Source organism: Prionailurus bengalensis, chromosome A1, assembly GCF_016509475.1.
Source record: "Prionailurus bengalensis isolate Pbe53 chromosome A1, Fcat_Pben_1.1_paternal_pri, whole genome shotgun sequence".
Lineage (NCBI taxonomy): Eukaryota > Metazoa > Chordata > Mammalia > Carnivora > Felidae > Prionailurus > Prionailurus bengalensis.
The window spans coordinates 122,608,524-122,635,277 of NC_057343.1; the positions used below are offsets into that span (position 1 = coordinate 122,608,524).

The 26,754-nt window shown below is 44.2% G+C and overlaps 1 protein-coding gene across 10 annotated transcripts in view; it reads right to left on the reverse strand.

Moving 5' to 3' along the window:
• Positions 1-628: 628 nt before the first annotated feature.
• PPP2R2B (protein phosphatase 2 regulatory subunit Bbeta) overlaps positions 629-26,754 on the reverse strand; it is a 469,020-nt gene continuing 442,894 nt past the window's right edge. For all 10 annotated transcript variants that reach the window (XM_043590336.1, XM_043590316.1, XM_043590347.1 and 7 more), the window contains 3 exons: positions 12,520-12,689; positions 3,973-4,064; positions 629-1,349 (listed from right to left, as the gene is read on the reverse strand). In XM_043590336.1, coding sequence (XP_043446271.1) covers positions 1,070-1,349; positions 3,973-4,064; positions 12,520-12,689 — 542 coding nt within the window. In that variant the 3' untranslated portion in view covers positions 629-1,069. The remainder of the gene's footprint in view (positions 1,350-3,972; positions 4,065-12,519; positions 12,690-26,754) is intronic.

Genomic DNA, 26,754 nt, shown 5'->3' on the forward strand with positions numbered 1-26,754 from the left:
CATTTTTTATGGGCCATTTTTGTTCTAGCTGTGGTGGAGATGGATGGATTGTGACTCTTGGTCACCAAACCCAGGAAGAGGGGGAGGGGGTTGGGTAGCAGACACACCCAAAAGGAACAGACCAGCCTTTCTCCAGGAGCCAGGGGTGGTGCTGCTGCATCATTTAGAATGCCAGATAATAAACAACCAGACCTTGGCCTTTAGAAGTCAATGGAATAAATAAACTGGAAAAGGTTGAAGAGAAAAAGCCAACCAACATGTAAGTAGAGGATTATATGGAGCCATTTAAAATTACAAAAAGCAGGCATAACAAGGCAGCAGATGGAATCTGGCCCCACATGGCCTTGCCAAGCTAACTCTGAGAAGCACTGTGTGGAAAGTGTTCTCTTTATGTCCCCTGAAGCATTCATGGGGTTTCCTAGCCAAATTCTCAGGCTGTTTCTATGGCGCTTACAAAGAAAAAGAGTATAGCAGTGGTGATGTGTCCCCTCCCTTCTCATTCTGGGTCCTCTTCGCGGCCTCATGAAATAAATCTCTGGTTCAAATGAGACTGTTAATAAAAAGTGCTGTGGGGGCAGGGGATGCTGACTGCTTGTGATTTTTCACACACAAAAAAGGAGAATGTCTCTAAGAGTAAACGGTGTTTATTTTTTTGTTGATTTTTTTTTCAATCAAATGGAATTGCTTAATTAAAAAAAAACTTATCTCTTTTCTCTTTAAATACTACAGACAACCTCATTTTATCTCAGCAGACACCTAGGAACAAAACACTGGACCCACCAGAGAAAACCGGGCAATAAAAGCATCAGAAATTCAAGTCAACTATGGAGAATTAGTATTAGCTGGCAGCTCTCAATTCTAAACACAAGTGTCTCAGAACCTATTGGGTTTGACAAAAGTCTCTTAGAACTGGGGATCTGGGAAAGTTGGACTCTTTTTAATTCTATTCCAATTGTTTTCTGCAGAGGGAAATTAATGTCAATGCATCAAATGAAGACCAAAAGAAACATTTAAAAACATGTTTGACTAGTATTCAGTATGTGAGATTATTAAGTAATAACTTGTCCTCCTAGTTAACCTTGTCCTGGAATATATATAGGTTATTTGTAGCCGCCACTGCTATAATATTTTCTGAAGGATGCCAAGCTGTATGCAAGATCTTTTTGCTAAAGTCCAGACTGTCAACGCTGATCTCGTCTTTTCTTCGCTTGCCCCCCACGCACACTTTTCGCGGTTTTAGAATAGCCCGGGGTTTGCTGTTTTCCCTCGAGGCCTCAAGGGTGACATCACGCTTGGTGTTTCTGTCGAACATCCTGAAGAAGTTGTTGTAGGAGCCTGTCATGATGACGCTGCAATGTAGAGAGGAAATAGGGAGTGACTGAGAGCTGTGGAGAAAGGCAGTAACCTATCCCCATTGTGTCTTTCTGGAGTTAATGGTGTTACATCATGGGCAGCTACACCCTAAGTTTTATGAAAAACCAAAAACCCAAACAGGCTCAACAATGTGACTGTGGTCTAAGTCCTGAATCACTAAAAGCAACAAGCTCTTTGATGGATTGGCAAGTGGAGGGCTGTGATAATCCTCCTTGGTAATTCTGTTGGATAGATCCCTTATCTGGGTCTGTAAATGAGTCCAGTGGTTTTAATCATACCAGCCCTACCTCCCTCAGCATTGTGAGGCTGGAGCAAGGTGGTGACAGGAGGAACACTTTGGAAACTTTGTAGTAGTGGGGCCTCCATGTTGCCCAAGCTCCAAGGCTGTCCCCAGTCAGTCGGCATGGTGGGAGAAACCCCGAGCGTATAGCGCACTGACCCGTGTGCGTCCTCCCTCTGCTGAGAGCCAGCTCTCGATTTAGCCTTGCCAGAAAAGTTACCTAAAAAGTGGATGTCATCATGGTTTCCCTCAGGAAGAGAGTAAACAAATTCAAATTTTAAAAGAACTTGGGAGGGGAAAGGAGCCTTGCCAGTGGATTCACAGATGGCTTCCATGTTTTTATAGGACCTCTCCATCCTCAGGCGTATTGACGATTTACTGAGAGCAGTGACTGCCAAAGCCTTCCAGATGCAAGGGACTGAGTCTTTACTGGTGACAGGTGAGAGGGCGATAATGTTGCCTCAGTAACATCCCACAGGAGCTGCCCCTGGACAGGCTGGCTTGGCCTCATTTCTGGGTGAAGCCCTGATGGTCTGGTTAGACTGGGAGAGGATATACCTCATCAGTGTTCACATGGCATGAGGGCATAGGGGAGGGGGAAGCTGAGAGCATGGGGCCACAGCCAGGGGAAAAAGGTTTTTACGAACTGGATCAGCTGTGTCAGGCAAATTGATCAATGGCTAGATTTGGTTACTCTGGCCCAGGGAATGGATGTTGTGAAATGTGTTGGTCTCTGTAGTAGAATAAGCTGTTGTTACCTTATCAGGAAGGGTGCAGAATGCTTGACCACCGCAGTCTCATTTTGCCTTACATTCATCCCCGAGGGGGGACTTACACATGAGCACAGGTGACGAGCACAGTGTCACGCTGCGAGGAAGTGACACACTCAGGCCTCCAGCCCACATGTGCCTAACTAACCCCAGGGCCTGGCACTCAGCCACTTGGCCTCATGGCTTTCCATGAACTGCCATTTGCTGGCCCCACCATCACTTGACCTGCTTTCAAACAGAGTCCTTCCTATTTATTTTTGTGTTTTTAAAACTCTAAACCTTATCTGAACCAAGAATTTTCTTGGTTATGGAAAGAAACTGTGATGTTATGAAAAAACAATGCTGACTTAAGATTCAAACTGAAAACTTCTTACTTTTGTCTCTACTACATACTAGCTCCTGAGCTGGAGAAGGTTACTTGACCTGGCTGAGCCTCAGTTTCTGCAGCTATAAAATGGGGATGATGAAAACAACCTTGTCAGATTGTGGTCAGGATTCTAGAACATGATGTGTGAGGGGGTGATGCATAAGTACTTACTGAGTCTAGGTTAAGACAGGTTATTGGAACAGTAATAAATAGGACACATCTATTAATCAACAATGAAAAAGTGAATTCTATATGAATCAATGTATTGATACAAATATACAAATAATGTAAAACGCTTTCCCCTGGGGAGCTTTTGTTCCTACATCACAGCTGCTCTGCTGTCTCTTCCCTCTGCCTAATACCAAATGGGTGCTGCGACTTGGGTCCTCTGACATGTGGTGACTCTTGCCAGGCCTGCTACGTGGAAGGCACATTTTGGCTCACTGACAAAGCAGGCCGAATAATGGTCAGAAAAGCTTGTTTTTACAAAAAGCTCGAATCTGAGTGCCTTGCCATGACCGAATGGAGTGCTTCCAAACACTAGTGTGGGCGCCGCATTCCTCAACAAACTAAATCAGCTCCTAGTAGCCTGTACTTCATGTTGGAAGTCGGGGAATCATCTGTATTTGTCAAACTAAAAATGAACCATTAGAAGGTAATATGAAGTATGGTTGAAATAAAAGGCCTTAAAACAATAATAAATCATTTTGAGGGGATGTGATAAATGAGGCCAACTAGAATTCAGCTAACCAATGACCAAGGCCTTTGGCTGGGTACACCAGAAGTGGTCAGGGATAATTTTCGACCTAGAAAGTACACTTGGCAATAATCTGAGCTACTTAGGTTGGAACTTGGGAGGTGGATTGTTAGTGTTACTCATTTCAGCCATGTTTATGTAGCTCTGGGTGTCTGGTATGTAAAACAGGATTTTCTTGTGGATGTTACACACTCACCTGTGCCAGTCCTGTAAGAAGAATCGAGGGTCTCAACACATGGTGCCCTTCATTTCAGGTCTGAGCTCAAGGGAAATCTGGTGACCCATACAGTGAACTCCTACCAGGGCTGGGGGCCTGATTTTTATCCCCCTTTGGCTGTGACCTTCTTATGATCAGTTGCCCAGGGCCTCAGCAAGTACAGGACCCACCTTTTGGAAGGTTTCCTAGCCACACAGCCTTTCTTACCTGTCTGACCCATTCCACACACACTCAAATTTATCAAAAATGCAGTCATTTTCATAGAGGGAGCACAACTTGCTGCGGAGGTAGTCATGCACCTGTTGGGGAAATAAATCAAGAGGGTCAGTTATTATTTTTAAAAATGATTATTTCTGTGAAGACCTCTTCTTCTGATGTGAGCTGTTAATTCTTCCAGTGGCCCAGGTCTGAATCTAGGCTGGGCTCTCTTTAGCCAGGGGATATTAGGATGGATTGATGAGCTGCTTATGTGGTGAGTGTGGATTAAAAAACTTTGCTGAATTAGCTGGTGGCCTATAGAAGGGCCCAGAAGGTGGTACAGTCCCCTTTTCTAAACTGATTGGGTAGTAGGCATTAGAGGACACCATTCATTGTGTCTTTAACTCAACACATGTCTATTGCCTTCCTACTATGAGCTTGGGCTAGGCAGTGAACACAATACCCTTTGTGCGTTTTCTTCCAGTGTGGAGGCAGATGAACATTCACATGGGCCTTTTATTCTGAGAAAGGTGAGGAGACCTCACAGAAAGGATCACTGAGCTGTGTTGCGATAATGTAAGCCAGCAAATGCAGGGAGGTTCGTTATAACCTGCTGACAGATGATGGTTTGGATTTGGCGAGAGCAGTGGTGGGAAATGGTGAGCTTTCCCGGCATGTTTGCAGGGAGACCTGATAGGACTCGTGGATGATGCACCTGTGAAGTACGAGAGAAGGGGAATCAAGATGGCTCCTCGACCTTTCTCTTGAGCATAGTGGAAGGATGGAGTTGCCATTTGTGTTTTTGGGTATGATCATTTGGAGATGTCCATGCAGGTGGAGCTGCCGAGGAAAGTCTGACGTAAAGCCTGCATCCCTGAAGTATGTAGCATTTCTCCCGTTGACATTTTAAGAAGCAAGGTTATTAGCTGAGAGTGAGGAAGGGCAGGAGAGGCTTAGGAATCAATGCTGCATTGCTGGAAGGCACTGGGGCCCCATGAAATTGTTGGATGTGAATTTTATATGAGACTGTTCAGCACGGTTGGGTCATTCATCCCATGTTTGATGAGATGTTTTGGGTATTGAAAAGCTCTCTGAGTCATTTGGACAGTGAAAGTATAACTCTGCAAATGGCCGCTTGCAGTCTTGGGCCTTGTCAGGGTACCTACTTCACTGCTTTGGTTACAAGAGAATCCATGTGTGGCATTTGATAACTCTGCTGTAGCTGAACTCATTGTCATTCCTTCTCCTGCCATGTTTTGGGCATCCTGGACGTGGTACAAGTCTGATGTAGAAGGCCATTTCTGTTTGTACGGCTGAAGATCTCTAGTGATTGTTAGGAGTCTTTTGAGCAAAGAAGCAGAAGAGAGTCTGAGGGCAAAAATAGGACTGATTCTTGATCCTGACCAGGGTTTGGCAAACCTCTTCTATAAAGGGCCAGAGAGTAAATATTTACGCTTTGTGGGCCATATGACCTTGCTGCAAACTCTCAGCTCAGCCCTTGTAATGTGAAAGTAGCCATAGGTAATACATAAACAAATGAGTGGTGGGGTTGTATTCTAACAGAACTTTATTTACAAAAACAGGTGGGGGACAGGATTAGCTTCTGCGTCATAGTTTTGTCTACTGAGGTCTTTGATGCCTTTTCTGGACTTGTAATTGACTTGTTTCTAGGTTCTTTGTCACAGAGGAAATAGAAGCCTGGGGCAATGGAAGCTAAACTTGTTGTTCCAGTGTAGGCACACCTCGGAGATATTGTGGGTTCCAGACCACTGCATTAAGGTGAATATCATAACAAAGTGAGTTAAATAAACTTTTTGCTTTCCTCGGGCATGTGAAGGTTATGATTACACTATACTGTAGTCTATTAAGTGTGCAATAAATCTCCTTATCTAAAAAACAATGTATATACCTTAATAAATACTTAATGGCTAAAAAAATGCTAAACATGAGATTTCCAGAGAGTTGTCCTCTTTTAGTAGTAGTAGGTCTTGCCTCAGTGTTCATGGCTGCGGCAATTTCTTAAAATAAGACAATAAAGTTTGCCATATTGATGGACTATTTCTTTCACAAATGATTTCTCTGTAGCATGTGATGCTGTTTGATAGCATTTTACTCACAGCAGAGCTTCTGTCAGAATGGGAGTCAATTCTTTCAAATTCTGCTGTTGTTTTATCAATGAAGTTTATGGGATAATCTGAATCCTTTGTTGACATTTCCACAGTCTTCCCAGCATCTTCACTGGGAGTAGATCCCATCTCAAGAAATCATGTTCTTTGAACTCCACATCCTTTGAAGTTTTATCATGAGATTATGGTGACTCAGTTCCATCTTCAGGCTCCACTTGATATTTCCATCACATCTGCAGTGATTTTTCTCCACTGAGGTCTGGAACCCCTCAAAGTCCTCCCTAAGGTCTGCAATAACTTTTTCTAAACTCCTGTGAATGCTGATGTGTTGGCTTCTTCCCATGAGTGACATATGCTCTGAATGGCATATACTATGTTAGATTCTTTCCAGAAGGCTTTGCATTTACTTTGCCTGCATCCATCAGAGGAATCACTTACCTAGGACAGCTATAGCCCTATAAAATGTATTTCTTCAATAATAAGACTTGAAAGTCAAAATTGGAGTCAACCCTTTCAAACCCTCCTGCTGCTTTATCAGCTGTGTGTGAGAGTCTAAATTTGTGTTACTATATATGAGAACAACATTAATCTCACTGTCCATCTACATCAGAGCTTTTGGGAGATAGGGTACACTGTCAATGAGCAATAATACTTTTAAAGGAATCTTTTTTTCTGAACAGTAGGTCTCAACAGTGGGCTAAAAACACTCAGTAAACCACGTTGTAAACAGAGAGCGTGCTGTCACCCAGGCTTTGTTGTCCCATTTGTAGAGCACAGGTGAGTATATATAGCATATTTCTTAAGGGCCTTAGGATTTTCAGAATGGTAAATGAGCTCTGGATTCAACTTAGTCACCCACTGCATTTGCTCCTAACAAGAAAGTCAGCCTGTCCTTTGACGCTTTGTTGCCAGGTACTGACTTCTCCTCTCTAGCTATAAAACTCCTTGATAGCATCTTTTTCCAAAGAAGGTTGTTTCTTCTACATTGAAAATATGATGCTTGGTGCAGCCATCTTCATGAATTATCATGCCTGGATCTTCTGGATAACTTGCTGTCGCTTCTATATCAGCACTGGCTGCTTCAGATGTACTTTGGTGTTCTGTAGCTGGCTTCCTTCCTTAAACCTCCTGAACCAACCTCTCAATCTTTTCTTCTGCACCTTCCTAATCTCTCTCACCCTTGACAACATTGAAGAGAGTTAGAGCCTTGCTCTGGATTATACTTTGGCTTAAGGGGATGTTGGGCCTGGTTTCATTTTTCTCTCCGGACCACTCATGTGTTTGCTGGAGTAGCACTTTTAATTCCCTTCAAGTACTTTTCCTTCAACAGTCACACCCTGGCAAACTGTTTTGTGTAACAGGCCTACCTTTCAGCCTACCTTGCTTTTTGCACAGCTTCCTTGCTGTGCTTAATCGTTTCTAGTTTATGACTGAAAGTGAGAGATGTGGGACTTTTCCTTTTGTATGAACACTTTGAAGCCATTGGAGGGTTATTGCCTGGCCTAATTTCAACATTGTTGTGTCCAAGGAATATAGAGGCCAGAAGAGAAGCAGATATATGGGGAAAGGCTGACAGGTAAACACACACACACACACACATCATATATTCATTAAGCTCACCATCTTACATGGGCACAGTTTGTGGCACCCCAAAACAATTATGATAGTAATGCCAAAGATCATGCAGCACAAATCATCATAACATATGATAAAGCTTGGAGATGGTAAACATGACACAGAGATGTGAAATGAGCAAATGTGTTGGAAAAATGGCACTGGTAGACTTGGTCAATGTGGGGCTAAAACAAGCCTTAAAAATTTTTTAAAGGCAGTATCTGGGAAGTGCGATAAAATGAGACATGCCTATACTCTAGTTTTCCTACTTTTTGGAGAAAAATTTGAGCCAAATAGCTCCTTATTTTCAGCCTTGTCTCCATGCTACTCATTCTTCTGATGTGGTATGGAGCACTTTGCAGAGAAGACATGGATGCGGAGTGTTCTGAGAACAGAGAAACTGGTTTTGAAAACACATGGTTAAGCAGTTTCTATGATACAGAACTTCTCAGAATCCTACAATGGTTGGTAACTGTAAAGCCTCTAAGAAGGGGATAGATGATTATTTTCACTGTAATTAGTGTTAGAAAAGTATTTCACTGTAATTACTGAAAAATTTTTTTGGTTCAGCCTATACTCTTCTTTATGAACATATCAAACCATGGGTGGTTTGGAAGTGTGGATCCATTAGGAGGAACCACATTGCCCCAAACTATAAATAGTTCTTGAAAGACAGAAGTCAGGAGGGATACGAAGGAAAATCTGGTCTGAACTAATACTTTCTCCTCTTCAACAGCTAAATTTTGGGCTGTTCCTACTGCTTTGGCTTCAAGTCCTCTACAGAAAAAGAACATTGAATATGAAGGTATGTTATCTTTATGTTGTGTTGCTAAAACAGAAAAAAAACCTGAGGCAAACAAGATGGACCAACCTCCATCAGAGAAGATAAGGTTAAGAACATTCCTTAGAAACATCTAATATACAGAGCAAGAGACAACTTAAGATTCACCCAATTTGATGTTTTCTTCATGTTCTAAATATTTGTTGTCCATGTTCCTATTGTGTATGGCTTTCTTGACACTAAACTGAACCTCTCAACATAGAGGTTCTTAAATCATGAACTCATGGAAGTCTGGTGTTGTACAGTTAATGGACTGCTCGTGAGGCCCAGCAAGAGTCAACTCTATTGGTTGGTTCTTAGATTTCAGGGGTTGACAAACTTCCTTGTGAAGAGTCAGCAGGTATTTTAGGGTTTGTGGGCTATAATGTCTCTGTCACAACCACTCAACTCTGCCAATGTACTGTGAAAGCAACCAAGGACAATATATGCATGATCAGATGTGGCTGTGTTTCAGTAAAACTTCTTGTACTGAAACAAATGGAGGCTAGATTTGGCCCACCAGCCACAGTTTGCCAACCCCTGTTCTGTAGGAAAACTTGAAAATAGCTAATTACAGATAAGTCTACAATTTGTTATTCCTGGAAAGATGCTTGAGATCAGTTGATGCATGTATGAAAATACACAGCAGGAACATTACTTACTTCACTCCCCAGGGAAGGTATTGGTAACTGATGATGGAATTATTTCCCTATGGGCCAGCCCTCACAGTCTTTGTCAACAGTGTTCTAGGAATTCAGAGTTTATTTACCATCTTTGATAAATTAACATTTTTATATAGCATATGAATTTAAATTGCTTTGAAATATGCTATGTAAAGTTGAAATACACTTTTGTAACACTGCATTTCAATACATGTGCTAGGATACCTATTTCATAGCCTTTGACAAAGAACACTTCCACATCTACCACTAGCTGAACTTGGTTTGAGAAGCAGGCTCTTAAAATGCTTATTATTCCATGTCACAGCTCACTGTGTTCTAAAACTAGCTTTGTTCTTAAAGCCTTTCTCTAAAATGAAAGTGCTAATTGCTCCTGCCACTGAAGAGCCGAAATCCAGTTTTCTCTAATCCAGGCTTGCCAGCAGGCTACACCCCTGTCAACACCACCCACACTCAGGTTCTACTCAACATTGCCCTCTGTTTGGTATGGAGTTCGTAACACTAGATGTTTGTCTGTGTAGTTGGAAGATGACGTTCCAGTTGGCTCTAGCCCTGGGCTGAAGGTGAGAACCTGAAGGTAACTGCTGTGAAGTGGGGCCCTGAAGTCTGGAAGGATCTAGGGGACAGTAAGACTCCAAATATATAGGGCAGGTTATTTCAACCACAAACTATCTCAATTACATATGTTGTCTTCAGTTCTGGCCGCCAAACCTTCTCATAGGACCTTGTGTTACTCACAGTTGGTCAAAGTCCTGGGGGGTCCTCAATCTTCTCTCTGAATTTCTTCTGAAAGGTTGGCTTCTCCTGTGGCCACAGTAGTAGCAGGACTTTCGCTCATATGTATCAAGGTGGAGTAGGTGGGCTCCTTGCTGCTCCAGACCATGATTCCTTACCTCTTCTGAAGAGCTCCCTGCTTTCCCTGAAGACTCCCTGCTGTCTACCTTGTTAGAGTCAGCAACAGTTCTGAGTCCCTCTGCCACATTCCTTGAGGCAATTGTAACACCCAGATCCCCTGCCATCATTCTTCTGGTCTCTCAGTTATTTGGCCTCATCATTTTCAGTGGTTTTTTTCCTTTGCCTCCTTGGTCATTATGAGACTTGCCATGACTGTTAAGTGTACCTGTTTAACAAGTACTACTTTATTGCTACCTCCTACCTTTTTAGTTCACTCCCTTTACTATCTTGATTCCATTAAGTCTTTAAATCCATTTTCCTGCCTACTTTTCTTCACCAGTATTTCCCTCCTTAGTACCTGAGGTTTAGTGGTCCATCCATCATTATAATCACACCCTTAGTATGTACCTTCAACAAATTTGACTTTCTCTCTCCTTCCATTGTACTCAAGTGGATCCTTGAGCAACTCTACAACACTTCTGTATTCAACTCAGTCTTAGATGAGTGTTTTATACTTCTCACTCAACTAATGAACCTTGCTTCTTTTGAGAAAATAGAAGCAATAAGAAGAAATGATCTATTGTTCCCATCACAAAATTTACAAACCTCCTGACTTTGATGGATGGATTGTCCATCTTCTCATCTAAGACCAATTCTACAGTGGACCTGTTCCATCTTGCTTCCCTCCAGCACTTAGCTGCTTGAATAATTCTTTCTCTACTGGCTTATTCCCATCAGCATAAAGTATACTGTGATACACTTTCCTTATGCCTATATCTCATTCCAGATGCCACTCCATTTCTCTGTTGCCCTTCAAACTAAAATTTCTTGGAAGAGTTATCTGTACTCATTGCACTCACATCTTCCATTTATAGTCTCTCTTGAAACCCACGCAAATCAGACCTTCATTACTACCACTCACCTCCACTTATATCCATTGGCCTATTTTCTACCCATTCCTATTTGATTTAGCAACAGCATTTAGTAGTTGGTGTTTCCTTCTCCTTGAAATAGTCTCTTTGACTCCCAGAACATTCCTCCTAGTTTGCCTTTTCTTAACCTGTAAATACCAGGTTCCCAGGGCATGGTCCTGACCTCCTCTTTTCTTTAAGCTAAGATACACATATCCAATTTGTTGTCAACTCCTATTGATTTTACAAGAATTTGGCCACTTCCATTCATCACAAGCTCATCTGAGCTACTCTCAGCCTTTGCCAGAATGTTGCAATAACTTCTTTACTGTTGTGTTTGCTACTATGTCCCCCTATAGGCTCTCCTCCCTAGCATAGCCAGAATGTGCTGGTCAATGATGAAAATGTTCTGGAATGGGATAGTGGTGAGGGTTCCACAACTTTGTGAATACACTCACATAGACTTCGAAAGGATGGCTATTAGGGTATGTGAATTATGTTTCAAGAAAAATAGGTAAGTTAAATCCCTGTCTAGAATTTTTGTACTTCTTTTAATCTAACCCAAAATATCTTTAAAAAGACCAGTTTATTCCTGCCTCTTGGTCTTTGCTTCCATTGTGCTCTTACCTGAAATGAACTTCCTCAAATGCTTTCTACCTCAAAACCTGGTCTTCCTCTTCTAAGAAAAAGCCATTCTAAACACTGCACACTGCCTTCTCCTTTGTTCCCTTGGTCCATAAACCTACAACCATTTAGCCAATGCTTAAGCCAAAAACCTGTACACTTCTTGGTTGCTCTTCTCTTCATATTGAATCAGCAAGCGAAACTCACAGACTCTCCTCCTGCCTCTCCCTCTATCCGCATGCTGCCAATTCCAGAGCCCCAACTTCCATCATTTCCTCCAAAACCTTTTAATGGTTTTCCATTGTACTCAGCCTGAAGGCAAAATAACCTAATGTTCTTTACCAGGGCCTAGATTTCTAGACTTCTTGATATCTTGAATACAGAACATGGGCAGAAGAACTTTCTGAACACACCAGCTATGAACATACTATCCTTCTAACAATATGATTTTTCTGGCTAGCTCCTGTCATTGAAGACTCAGCCTTAGGGTTTCTTTTTGCCAGACTGACCCTCCTTGTGTGTGCTCCCATGCACACAGTACCATCTCTTGCATCACAGCCTACTCAGTTCCCTGTTCATCACCTGGCTTCCCCATCACACAGTCAGCTCAAAGAGAGCAGGACCGTGTCTGTCTTGTTCACCTCTGTATCTGCAGTATCCATCCCACATTTAAATGGTCAGTAGATACGGGTTAAATTGAATCCAAGCTCCTCCTTCTGTACCCTTGTCTAAATCCTATAGCAATTGCAGGCTGGACCATTTGATGGAATTTATGATGATGTACTGTCTTTTACTCTTGTGTACTGTAAGCCTTTGTAGGCAGAAGCTGACTTGGAGGTCCACAAAGGAAGTGCCTTATGGAACTATGGGTGGGTGGTGGTCCGTACCTGGTAAGTTTCAATGGGGCGGTTTTCCATGTTGAGATCCCAGACTTTAACGGTCAGATAGTCTCTGGTCATGATATATCTCCCACTGTGGCTGAACTTCACATCCGAAATCGAAGAGATAATTTCAGAGAAAAACGACCTGTTGCTTGGATCTTCAGGCTCTTCAAAAACTGCACGGCAGAAGCAAAACAAGACAAAATGAGCACATCCTTTTCAACTAACTCTACCATGTATGGGCCAGCTAGAAAGACAACAGTCTAACTTGGAGTAGAATCTTCAGAATGTGAGTAAGGTACTAATAGAGAACCGTCATCTCCCTGGAAGCAGAAAGTGGTTACTGGTTTCTGTATTTTTCTTCTCATGGAAGGACTCAAATGGGCCTGTACATTGATGGATCTAGCCCCGACCATTTCCAAGCTCCAGGTCTATGGATCTACCTCTGTTACACAACTCCCCTGGTCTTTGTGGGTCACCTCACATATCAGAACTTGGAGTCATCTGAGATGCCTAAAAATGTGTTTATGGATTTTTTTAGATATAAAATTACATACTGTACAATTTCCTCATTTGAAGTTTATAGTTCATTGTTTTTGTCAGTATAATCACATACTTGTATAAGCATTGCAACAATCAATCTAAATTTCAAACTTTTCATCAACTAACCCTCAAAAATTCCATACCCATTTGCAGTTACTTCTGCTTCCCTACTCCTGCAGCCCTAGGAAATGACTATTCTGTTTTATGGTTGTATGACATTACCTAATCTGGAAATTTCCCATAAATGGAATTATACAATGTAGGGTTTTCCTGTGACTACTTTATCCCTTAGTAAACTGTTTCCAAGGTTCATCCATGCTCTAGTGGAAATCAGCACTTCATTCCTTTTGATGGGTGAATAATAACTCACTGTATGGGTATACCAGATTTGGTTTATCCATTTATCAGTTGATAAACACTTGGGTGTCTACTTTTTGGCTATTACACATAATGCTGCTATAAATATTCATGCATAAGCTTTTGTGTGGACATTTATTTTCCTGTCTCTTCGGTCATGGTTTTTAATAGTGTTGCTTTGCTCAGCCTCAGTCTTGTCTTTTGTGTATATTGTCCCTTTGCTCTTCTATCCAGGCACTTCTTACCTCAGTAGCTTCAGCTGATTTCCACTTAGATGAATAAAGGCACAGCCCCTCAGTTGGACAACAGAGCCCATCAAAAGTTGTTGTAACATGTCGATCTTGATTTTGAACTTCTCTGGTTCAAATGGAATATATAGAACATAGCTTAGGTATATTTTGAGTGTTCCCATTTCTAGGCCTGATTGTTCTGTCTTCACAGACTGAAATCCCTCTGGGCTCTTACGCCTCATCCTTCGCATACCATCTTTGCCTTAAATGATTTTTTTTCACTGAAGCCCCCCACATTTGGTCTGGCCCACTTATTTAACAAGACCTCTGGTACTCTCACATTGCTATTTAACACTTTGCCTGTTTGTCTTACTGCAATTGCAGTGTGAGCTTCTTTTTGTTTTTTCTTTGTACTTAAAGACTTGGGCACAAATGTTCAATAAACATGTGTTGCTTGATTAGAACCAAAGTTAGATAAATGAATGAATTCTTTGCCATCTGCGTGCTCAGCATGTATGATGCACAGTTACAGACATTTGCCCATACTTATTTTTAACCTAAAATAATGGCAACTGAGTATGGTTTCACTTAAGTGTTTGTATCACAATCTTAGGCTGAACCAAACACCAGCCTGCAGGTTACTTCGCTAATATATCCTCCAGAGATTTCTCTTTCCTGCTCTACACAGAGTCAGTGTCCAATTCTATGTAGAAAACCCACGAATACAATGAGTTCTCTTTCAAACCTTGTTGGAACAGCCAAACCAAAATTGTAATTTTCACCTAACCATGTAAGAGAACAACAAAAAACCCTCATCAATCAGAACTGAACTTGAGAATTAAGCCCAGTGAAACAGAAAAACCTCTTGGATTTTGATCAAGCATTAATGAAGGCCCCTGGCCTTGAAAACTAGATTTTCACATTAGTTTCCCTTCAAGGGAATCTCATTAGGACTTAGAAACGCCAGGCAAGCTCTATGCCAACATCTCAATAGACAAGCAGGAGCCCCGAGGCTTGGTCATCTCCACCTGATGCACCTGCAGTCAATGGGAAGGGATAAGCAGACCTACTCTGGAGTCCATCAATTTCTGCCTCTGTCACTTACCAGCTGTTCACATTTTATTTACTACGCCGAGATTCAGTTTTCCCAGCTGCAGAAGGGGGATGCATATTGCTCGGAACATATGATTGACACATTGTAGGTTCTCAATAAATGTCAGGAGCTATTTTTATCCTCATTAGCATGCCCTGCTTCTCCATCAGCCAATCATATTTTATTTGAGACTGAGACTCTGGGACTGAGGACTACAGAACTTGTGGGCTATTTAAATGACATAAAGAATGTTTACAAGGTTATACCTAGCAATCTGTTCTCCACACATGTGGCCTACTGGGATGCCACTGTAGCAACCTTGTAAGGCCCGAAAATGACAGCCCCAGAAGATGGAGGTGAGATGAAAGACGGCAATTCTTTCATCAGCCCACTACCTATTCTTATGTACGACACAGAGGGCAGGCTATAGGTAATGTGCTGGCCAGCATAGCACTTGGCACCTTATACCATGTGTATGCATATTCAAGTCTCAATTTTTTTTTAAAATGTTTTTATTCATTTTTGAGACGGAGAGAGACAGAGCATGAGCAGGGGAGGGGCAGAGAGAGAGGAAGACACAGAATCCGAAGCAGGCTCCACGCTCTGAGCTGTCAGCACAGAACCCGACGCAGGGCTTAAACTCACAGACTGTGAGATCATGACCTGAGCTGAAGTCAGACGCTTAACTGACTGAGCCACCCGGGTGCCCCGCATATCCAAGTCTTAATACCAAGTTGATGACTTAGGTTCATTCATTCAGGAGCAACACTGAATAGTACTGATAATTACTGCTGCCAGGGAGCTTACTATGTTCCAGGCCCTGTGCTTTACATGCTTTATCTCATTTAATCCTTACACTAGTTCTCTGACATAGAAACAATAATTCTTTATTTTACAGATGTGAACAACTAAGGCAGAGAGAGGTTGTGTCACCAGGGGACAACACAGCTAGACTGAGGTACAGCTGCATTTTGCACTCAGATCTCGCTGACTTTCAAGTCCTTGTTCTTAACCATGAATCAATTCTGCCTAGTGTCATGTACAAGGGCTTATTTTAGTAGCTGTAAGAAGGTAAGCAGGGTAGAATCTACATAGAATCACCGAATCACCAAGCAGAAAGGCTCTTTTCCCCCTAATGATGACACTAAATATTTTAAATGGTGTATTAACTAGAGGACAGTGAGTGGAGGGGCTCTTAATGATGCTTGGTCCTATTCTATCCTTTTTATAAAGCCAAAGTCCTCAAAAGAAAAAACTCATTCCCAATATTTATGGAACACAGTTTCTACACAACGGGCTCATGGGTTCAAGCCTTACACCATCATCAGCAAGCATAGGTTGGGGACCTCAGGACTTTGTATGACCCTGTGAAGATGTCTACACCACAAGAAGCCCAGACCCTCAGGCCACCTCTAGCCCTTGCATTATTTTTTTTTAAGTTTATTTTGAGAGAGACAGAGAGTGCAGGTGGGGGAGGAGCAGAGAGAGGGATAGAGAGGATCTCTGTGTTGACAGCAGTGAGCCTGAAGCAGGGCTTGAACTCACGAACTGCAAAATCATGACCTGAGGTGAAGTCAGATGCTTAATCGACTGAGCCACCCAGGCACTACTCACCCCTGAATTCTAATGTCTGTAGCCTGTCAGCAGTGAGGCAACCCCTCCTCCCACTGCCCCATTCCTCCAGTTTATATGCATTGGTCTTTAATATATTTTGTGTCTCCTAATACGTAAGGTCTATGAGGGGAGGGAGTTTTGTCTGTTTTGTCCTGCTATATTCCTTGAAACCTAGGACATACTCAGTAAATACGTTAGATGAATGGATATTGACAACTCATTTTAAGTCTTACAGGAAAATAATATCTATTAATTCAAAAGGTCCTGAAAGGAACCTATCAAAGCAATGCTTTATTCACCTCAAATTTGTTTCAATTCCTTGAAAAGTATGAAAAAATATATTCCATAGGAAGTCATCTGTAATTCAAGGTTTTCACTAATTCACCCTAAACAATTACTTGTCAGCTATTTAAGTGTCTTTGATATGCAATGACACATGTGCAGAGTACTTAGTACATTACCTAGAACATACAAATAAAAACCATGTGTTGTAGAATGGACACAGGCCAGGCCCTGTACTACATACCAAGGAGACAAGGAACAAGATAGATCCAGTCCTACTCTCATGGAACTCACAGGCCAGAGGAAGAAACACATATTAAACAATCACACAAATTTAGTTATAGACATGAATAAGTGAGATTTTACTGCATTATCAGAGGGAAAGGAGCTAGTGGAATACAAACGGAACATCACTGTGTGGTCCATGTAATTTACTAAACACATGATGCAAAAGGATCCAGTGCTTGAGTATTTCTCTTGGTAACCTCTGGCTTGGCATTAAACGTCCTGCTGACCTGGGGGCGTCTAGGTGCTCAGTCAGTTGAGCATCCAATTCTTTTTTATTTATTTTTATTTTTTTAATATAATTTATTGTCAAATTGGCTTACATACAACCCCAGCGCTCATCCCAACAAGTGCCCTCCTCAATGAGCATCCAATTCTTGATTTCAGCTCAGGTCATCATTTCAGGATCATGGGATCCAGCCCTGCATCAGGCTCCAAGCTGAGAGTGGAACCTGCTTGCGATTCTATCCCCCCTCCCCCCACTCCTGCTAGTGCTTTCTCTGTCTTAAAAAAAAAAAATTCTGCTGACCTACATGGTTTCCAACTAGCTTCTAAAATACAAAGACATCAGGAGCAGGAAAGAAGAGACCTGTGATGGAGAGAAGAACTTTGCTCCCTTGGTGAGAAAACACTCTTGATGACAATCCTAACAGTCCAGACTGAGGCACTGGGCAAGTGTCAGATTTGCCAACAGGGAGCTAGTGTGTCAGAGACCCCAATGACAACTGCCAACAGTAATGACATCTATCATTTCTTGGTCCTCATGCTTTGCACACCTTATCCCATTTACTGCTCAAACTTTTCAGGGAGATATTCTCCCTGTCCTTATTGATGAGATAGACCAGGATAGGCTGAGTAGCCTTGCTCAGGATCACACAGCTAGTGAGCAGTAGATACAGGCTTTACTATTACACTGTCTCCACAATCAGGCCTTCCCTCATTCTGTCAATATCATTTCTCTCTAATGTTCTCTCTGATGGGCTCTCTAATGTTCCATATGCCCCTGTGAGCTCCCACTTCTATGCCTCGGCTCCTCCTTATCTCCTCATGTACCCATCAAACCATCGTGGGATACTGGAAAGGACATCAGCCTGGGAGGGGAGGATGCTGTTGGAATCCAGGCTGGACACAAATTAGCCACTCCTAATACCTACTCTGTTACACTGGGTGCTTTGCATATATTAACCTACTCAGTATTCACAGGTATTATTTCCCTTTTGGACAATCAGTCTGGTCAGTCAACTCAGGCATGGGTCCTACTGTTGGTAGGAGGCGCGACAAGGATTTTCACTTGGTCTGTTCCCAGCCTATGCTTTTAACCTCTGATCTGCCTCTGATTTCAATGGCTGGACCACTCTCAGCTCTGTGGAACTATTTTCTTGCCTGTAATGTGAGTCAGGATTGTCTACCATGTGCCTCCCACCTCTCAGATGGTAAGATCTATGAATTCCAGTGATCTCGTCTTTTAATTTTCCTCTCCCAATTCCCAGTATTCTAAACTAGCCTTCCCAAGGTGACTTCAGCAGAGCACTCAGGAATATGTCAGGGATTCTAGATTCTAAGGTCAAAAGAGCCTGGGAAACTCCTATTCAGTTTTGGGGGTTGACATTACAATTAGCCTATTAAAGGTGCTGAGAAGTCCTGCAGGCAGAGAAAAATGAATGATTCTTTAGGAATCCAGGTTTCTCAACTTTTTCACTATTGAATTTTGGACAGATAATTCCCTGTTGTTGGGGCACTGAGGGATGTTTAGCAGCATCCCTGGCCTCTGCCCACTAAGTCTCCAAGCCCTGGGTGGGACAACCAAAAAGTCTTCAGATACTGTCAACTGTGGCCTGGGCTGGCATGACTGCTCCTGGTTGAGAATCACTGCTTTGTCCTGCCTTTAGATCTTACTGGATCACACCGTCTCCCTCCCCACTGTTTTTTTGTTTGTTTGTTTGTTTTTGACAAATCCCTTGCAGTCCAGAGTTTCTCTAGTACAGAGTTCCTCTGGGGAACTGCAATGCTATAGGCAAAAGCAACTGACACTTCTTTTAAGTTCTATAGGCTGCATGAGGTGTCCGGTGCAGAAAGAATTTTGTATTATAACATGAGCAGATATGAATATGTCTGCATGGGACGAAGAGTATTATTCTTCATGGTGCATAGCTCAGTGCCGTTCACCTGACAGAACTCAGATGACAGGGTAACCTAAGCCAGTATCAGAATCCTGGGGAAGAGGTGACATAACAAAACAGAGAAAGAATTAAGAAAACTGCTGAGTTTGGAGGAAGCTAAAGCTAAGACCACCTATGTTACAACGGGGACAAAACCAAGTGGGAAGCATGTCACATGCCTGTGGTGGGCTCTGGGGACAAGAGAAGAGAGGCTGGAGGGAAACCAGTTTGAAAAGGTGGTTCCTGCATGTGGCTCCATGCACTGGCCCTCACAGTAGACACTGCACAGGAGCTTACGGCCAGGGTGTGGGGGCTGAGGCCACAGGTGGTTCCAGGCTTGGCAGGCCTAGGATAAAGTCCAGCTCTGTGACTTATGAGTCATGAAGCCTTGGACAAGTGACCTGCCTTCTTCCAAGCTTCATACTCCTTAGCTGTCACATGGAGATGAGAGGAGTGGCTAGCTACCTTATAGGGTGGCTGTGGGACAGATGAGATGGATCTTTCCTGGAGCACTTAGCGCCATGCCTGGACCCAGAATCACACGGAAGACGGCAGGGAGCAAGCAGGTGGTGCTTAGGGCGGACGTGGTATTAAAGGAGTGTTTTCCCACTAGGGTCAGATTGTAAGTGCTACCAGTTATGAAATCGATTTCTAGGTCTTCTAACTGGACTGGAACCCAGGCACACAATAGCTTGTCTCTGGGTTATCACTTGGAACACACCTTCCTCGGTACAGGTGGCTGGGATTTGGTGCTAGACTTCACTGCGACCTGGGTGTGGATGATTCAGGCAGAGGAGAGAGAGAATAAAGGAAACAAGGCAGGCAGACATGAAGGTCTGTTCATGACGAGAAGGGCACAGACTCAAAATCACGCACGGGGTTTTAAATTGCTCACTTCTGCTGACATTTCTTCTGTGGAGAAGTGCAGCTGGCATGCTTCTGTGTTTGGAGACATGGCTGACAATTTCCCCATAATGGGGACACAACTACAGAGTGAGGCAGATGGCAATTTTCCTTCAGAGATATGCAGGCAACAGTTTTGCCCCCGGAGAGAAAAGGCTTGGAAATTGAGATGCAAGGCAGTAATTTTTACTATACAGAAGACACATCCAATAATTTTTCCCAAAGAGAGAAACGGCCAATAATTTTCCCACGGAGGGTTGGAACTCCCATGGCCTGATAATGCTGGCCTTCATCCAGCTGAGGCCAGTGAGAGAAGAAGTGTAAGATTTAACTAGTGGCTACTGTACTATCTCAGGCCTAATGACACAGTCCCCATAAATGGGCTGCAGAATGGGAAATGGGATCATATTAAGACTCAGAGGAGTCTGAATTGGCAAAGAGTGATGCCCAGTTAGTTGCCCTTAGCAATTTGCTGTTCTTAAAAAAATATTTCTGTGTGTATATTTTCTTTAAATGTTTTTTTATTAAATCTTTTTAATGTTTACTTGTTTTTGAGAGAGAGAGAGAGGGAGAGAGACAAGTGAGCAGGGGAGGGGGACAGAGAGAGGGAGACAGAATCCAAAGCAGGTTTCAGGCTCTGAGCTGTCAGCACAGAGCCCAATGCGGGGCTCAAACTTACGGACTGTGAGATCATGACCTGGGCCACATTCAGAAGCTTAACTTCCTGAGTCACCCGGACACCCCTAGCAATTTGCTTTTTATATAGCCCTTCATTAATTCTACAAATAATTGTTCAACAGTGAACACTGTAGCAACACAAGGCACAGCATCAGGGAGACTGAGCGATAAATCTAGAAGGAATTACATTGGTTCCTGAGTTTTGTATAACTTTTCAAAATACTTAAGCATGTATGATATTTCACAAATAGATCTTCTAATAAATAATCATACAGAGTTAAGAAATAACTTGTCAAAATTGTTTTGTCAACAACAAAATTGTTTTGTCAAAAAAGTTTTTTTCGGAGGGAGGAGAAATAAGACAGTCTGGTGGGATCTAATCTGGCTGGTGTGATCAGGGAAGGCTCAATAACAGCCTGAAGCTTGAGGGATCAGTAAGTACTAGGTATCTCAGAGGTCAACAAACCTCCCCTGTAAAGGGCCAGGTAGCAGCTATTTCAGGCTTTCAGGGCCATTTGGTCACTGTGACAGCCACTATGGTGTGAAAGCACACACCATATGTAAACAGATGACCGTGTATTCCCATAAAGCTCTCTTCATGGATACTGAAATTTCATCTAATTAAAAAAAAATTTATTTTGAGAGAGAGAGAGCACACGTGCACACACACACAAATGGGGGAGGGGCAGAGAGAGAGGGAGAGAGAATCCCAAGCAGGCTCTGGGCTGTTAGCACAGAGCCCGACATGAGGCTCGATCCCATGACTGTGGGATCATGACCTGAGCCAGTATCAAGAGTCGGACACTTTAACCAACAAAGCCACTCAGGCGCCCCTCATCGAATTTTCACATGTCATAAAACAGTATGGTTCTTTTTCACTTGACCACTTAAAGATGCAAAATCCTCACTCTTCACTAGAGTTGAACAAAATGGGGTGGGCCAGATTTGGCCTGGAGACCATAGCCTGCTGACCCTTGTAAGACACTGAGGGGATGGGGGGTGCTCCTAGGCTAGACAGGGGGATCAGCAGGAACAAGTGCATTTCAGGGGGATAGTGGGCTATGAGGACTCCTGCTGGCAGAGAGACATCATGTGGAAAGCCTGCAGGATCAGATCATGGCTTAGTAACTGCAAATTGCTTTCTTCAGGTCTGCCAGGCTGGTACTGGAGAAGCAGATAAGCTTTGGAGTCAGACATATTTGGGCTAGAACCCATATAGGCCACATTGTCTTTTCTAATTTTCTGTAACTTTCTGAGACTCAGATTCCTTAAGATGCAGCTACTGGGGCGCCTGGGTGACTCAGTCGGTTAAACGTCGGGTTCTTGATTTTACCTCAGGTCGTGATCTCACGGTTCATGGGTTTGAGCCTTGCATCAAGCTCTGTGCTGTCAGCTGGGGGCCCACTTCAGATCCTTCGTCCACCTCCCCATCCCTTCCCCCTCACTCTCTCTCTCTTAAAAATAAGCATTAAAAAATAAAATGCAGATATTATTTTAAGAATCAAAAAGGAGAGAAGCTGGCAGGACATCTACAGTAGTGCCTGGCACACGGCCAGAAGTCAACAAATACTAGCATCACACACTATTCAACCAATGTGCACTGAGTGCCAATAGGTATAAGGCACTTTGACAGGTGCACGGGTTAGGGGGCAAGAGAGATGAGGACCCTGTGCTCTTTGGTTCTTTCTTCAACAAGGAGGGGGGCCCCTCCCTTATCATGCCTGAGAGCTTTTTATTAAAGAAAGAAAAGGTGCTTGTTGCTCTGTGGTAGGAAGAAAAGGCTCCCTGAGCCAAAGATGTCCACACCCTAATTCCTGGAAGCTGTGACTATCTTACAGGGCCAAAGGGAATTCAGGTGGATCATTACCTGACGTTAAGCTAGGGGAGAATATGCTAGATTATCTGGTTGCACCCTGTGTAACGACCAGGGGTCCTTATAAGGGAAAGAAGAGGCAGGAAAGTCCGTGTCAGAGGGATGCAATAGAACAAAGTCTCCGCCACCAACTCTGGCTCAGAAACTGGAGGAAAGGGGCCGGGAGCCACGGGATGGGGGCTGCCTCTAGAATCTGGAAGAGGCAAGAGAACAGATTCCCCTCCACAGCCTCCAGAAGACAACACAGCCCTGCAGACACCTTGATGTTAGCTCAGACACATTTTGGACTTGTGACCTTCAGAACTATAAGTCTGTATTGCTGAAGGTCACTACATTTACTACGTTTGTGGTAATTTGTTACGGGGGCAATAGGAAATTGACACTCCACTTTCCTCAAATTATCAACAGTGGAAGGGGACAGAGTGTGCATGCTCTCTTGCCCAACCGGTCTCTGGGAAGCTGGTGTGATGTCCCTGGGCCTGGTGGCAGCTCTCTCTCCCCCTGTGGGTCCCTGAGATGCCCACTCCTTTTCAGCAGCTGCTCCTCCAGAGCTGGCCTGGCAGGCAAGCAAGCCAGCACGGGTGGTGACTGCTTTCAAGGGTTTCACGGGTTTGCTGCTTTCACGGGTTTGCTGCTTTCAAGGGAGCTGGTGAGCCACCACGGCTCAGCCACCGTCTCCTCCCTGCGTTTCTGCCACTGCCCTGCTGCTGCTGTACCCACAGGCTGACACAGTCCAGGGAAACCAGAACACAGCAGCTGCCAAGATAGCAAGCCAGGTGGCCCAGACTCCATGAGGATTTAGCAGAACATGAGAGTACATGTGGTCCCACTGAGTGCTGGATAGTTCTTCCCAAAGCAATGCCCCCTCACTGCAAGACACCTACAATGACTCCCCACTGCCACTAGCCAGTAGTCCCACCTCTTCTGCCTGGCATTCAGGGCCCTTCGTATCAAGCCTGAGATCGGCACTGCAATGTTACTGACCCTTTTTCTTCTGTTCAAAGACTCGACAGTGGCCTCACTGGCCTACTCATCATTTGCACTGAAGTCAGAGAGCGCCTCCCTCCAGTGGCCAGGCACACAGTGATAGAGATGAAGCACGTACGGGCTTACAACAAGAAGTGGCAGGGACTGTGGCAAACTATAGTGTCCACAACCTATAAAGAGGGCCGCTTCCATTCAGCTCTAGTCAATGGCTGCCATGTGGGAATGTGGGTCCAGCAGAGTCAGACCATCTCATTTGTAAAGCCCAGATTTTTCTGAAGAATCCAGATGTTTCAATGTTAGCAACGAATTAAAAAATTGTAGTGTGTGGTCAAACAAAATTCACATTTCAGCCACATGGGTTGTGGCTTGTGGTCCGTGGTTTGCATGCTATAATAACAATGACCAATGTTTATGGAACACTCAGCAGGTGCTAGCATTTGATGCACGCTCACCCCTCCCTGACTTAGCGTGGACTGCTTCTGCAGAATAGAATAGATGGGAGGCTTATTAATAACACAAAGTGCTCATAGTTCCCTTTTTTTTAAGGAGAGAGTGAGACTGTGCGAGCGGGGGAGAGCGGCGGAGGGAAAGAGAAAGAGAATCTTAGAATCTTAAGCAGGCTTCACACTCAACTGGGAGTTGGATGCGGGGCTTGATCCCATGACCTGGGGATCATGACCTGAGTCAAAATCAAGAGTCATATGCTCAACCCACTAACACCCAGATGTCCCCACGTGCTCACAGTTCTAGAGGCTGCAAATTTGAGAATAAGGTGCCACCAAGATCAGGCTCTGGTGAGGGCCCCCTTTTGGGTTGCAGCCAACCACGGTCTTGTATCCATATGACAGAGAGGGTGACAGAGCTCTCTGGGGGTGGGCTCATTTATCAGGGCATGAATCCCTATGTGTGGGCTCTATCCTTGTGATGTAATTACCTGCTAAGGGCGCCACTTTCACATTGGGGGTTAGGATTTCAACATATGAATTCTGAAGGAATACATCCAGTCCAGAATAGCACCTCTCTCTGCCCCTCCCGTGCTTCCTTTTCCACCTTCAGGGCTCACTGTCTCTTCCAAGAAACCTTCTTTAACCACTTCAGCCCACTATGTACTTTCCTTCCTCTTGCTGGGTATTTTGGCCACCCTCTCTATTTTCCTGTTATTTAAAAAACATACATATTTGTTCAGGATTCACAAGGAGCTAAGCAGTCCTAGTGTGGGAGCGGGGGAGGGGGGGGCAGGTCCCACAGAAGGGGAGCAGTACTGATGGCAGATGTGGTACCCGCCAGGCACTGTCCAGGGTAAGAATGGTCTGCATCTCCCAGCTGAGGAATCGGGGGCCAGAGAGACTGGGACCACGTGCTCCCTGAGTAAGGACAGCATCTTAGAGCCTCATTAGCTCTGGGGTTAGGCATTTATCATAAGGGGCCTCAGCTGGAATCTGTGATCTAAAGAGAGGGGAGGTGAGAATCTGTGTTTGGCTGAGGGCGTACCTGCCAATCTAAAGGCTGAATTTGGGATAACATCCACAGACAAGTTTATTAATTGGGCCTGTTTGTCCTTCCTTTGTGAGGATTAATCACTTATTAGCCAAGTGGGGCTGGTGCCTTTCTGAGAACTGTCATTCTGGAAAGATGTCGATCGGAGATTTCTGAGCACATTCTCTCCAGCCCGCAGCAGTAAAAGGAGGCGGCTCCCATCCAGACAAGATGACAACTTGGCAGTGGGTGTCTCGACAGGAGCCTAATGAAGAAATCTGCTAACAGCGAGGCCTGGCTTTTCAAGTGCTTATATTTGTTTTTTCCCCTCCAGTATAACGTCTCTGGGTTATACTGGGTGAATGGCAAAGGCACCGGCGGGTCCTTATGCCTCCCACTGCGGAAGTACACGGTCCTCTAGCCACTGGGCTCCCGGAACAAAATGGCTGTGTCCGCAGGCCCCTGGGCCCACTCCATACATGACAGGTTAGAGACTTCTTATCTCCCTGATTCTCTCTCCCTCTCTCTTTTTCTTTCAAAATTTGTTCCCAGCAGGAGTCTTGGTGCAGCTGCTCTGGAGAAGCTTGTGCTCCCCGGGGAGCCTCCGCCCAAGTGGAAGGGACTGTGAATGTGTGGTGTGTGGTCGTTATTAGGGGTGACTGCTGGGCAGCTGGTTGTCATGGCACCACAGACGCCAGGGCTGCATTCCCAAGATGTCACCATTTTCCAGGCTGGATACATAATCACTGCAATAAGAGGCATCAACACGGAGAGGGAGAGAGGGGCGGCTCCCTGCTGACAGTAATCTCCTTGCAGAGCAAGGAGAGGGGTTCACGGCTGAGCAGGGCGGTCCAGCCAGACATGGGCCAAGCAACGCATGGAGAGAAACTTGGAAGCAGGCTGGTTATTGCTTCATACTGGTGTTCTCACAGCTCCAGTGCCACGCCTGTGTTCCCAGCACTGCTTTCTACACAAAAACAATGTTCCCAACCCGCTGACAGTTGGACCCGTGTCTTGAATGTTCCTGGAGCATGCATATATGGTGTACTAACAGCTGCTGTGTTGGAGTACATCTGCCAGGGCCTGTGCTAAACTCTACATAAGTAGACAGTCCATTCCATTCTCATGACATTTCTGTTTTTCAGATGAAGAAATGAGGCTCTGACCATTGTCTGCCGCCACACAGAGGCACAGCTAGACTATAAACCCAGCCTCACCTCTCTGGGCCACTATTGGTCCAGACTACTACTGTTCTCTGGTCCCATGATGAGAAAGGGCAACCCTTCAATCTGCAGACGATGGACAGCAGAGCACAGGGTCCATTAAAATGACTCAGAATGGTCTAACCAATCACTGTGTGCTCTCACCAATCACAGAGCATTAACCAGAGTGGAGCTGTCTCTTTATAGACCTAACGCAGAACGCTAGGGGTAATGTGGAGAAGAGTCACCAGATTTGCTGAGCACATCTTTACCTGCCAGCCACCCTGCTCTCCTATTCCTCACACATACTATCACCACATGGGCTCCTCCTCCCCTCCAAGGAGCCTCCAGGACCTCGAAGCCTCTGTGCTCTGATGCAAAGAGAGAACACGTTTTGCTATCACTGTAGAAAATAAAGGCTGTGACCCTCAGCAAGCACTTTTGCTTAATGACTTGGACATGGGGAATGACGGACACTCTGTATCCTGTTCTCATTTTGAATTTGGCCAAAACCTAAGCAATGTCTTCACGGTTACTCACGCTCTTCCCTGCAGGACAC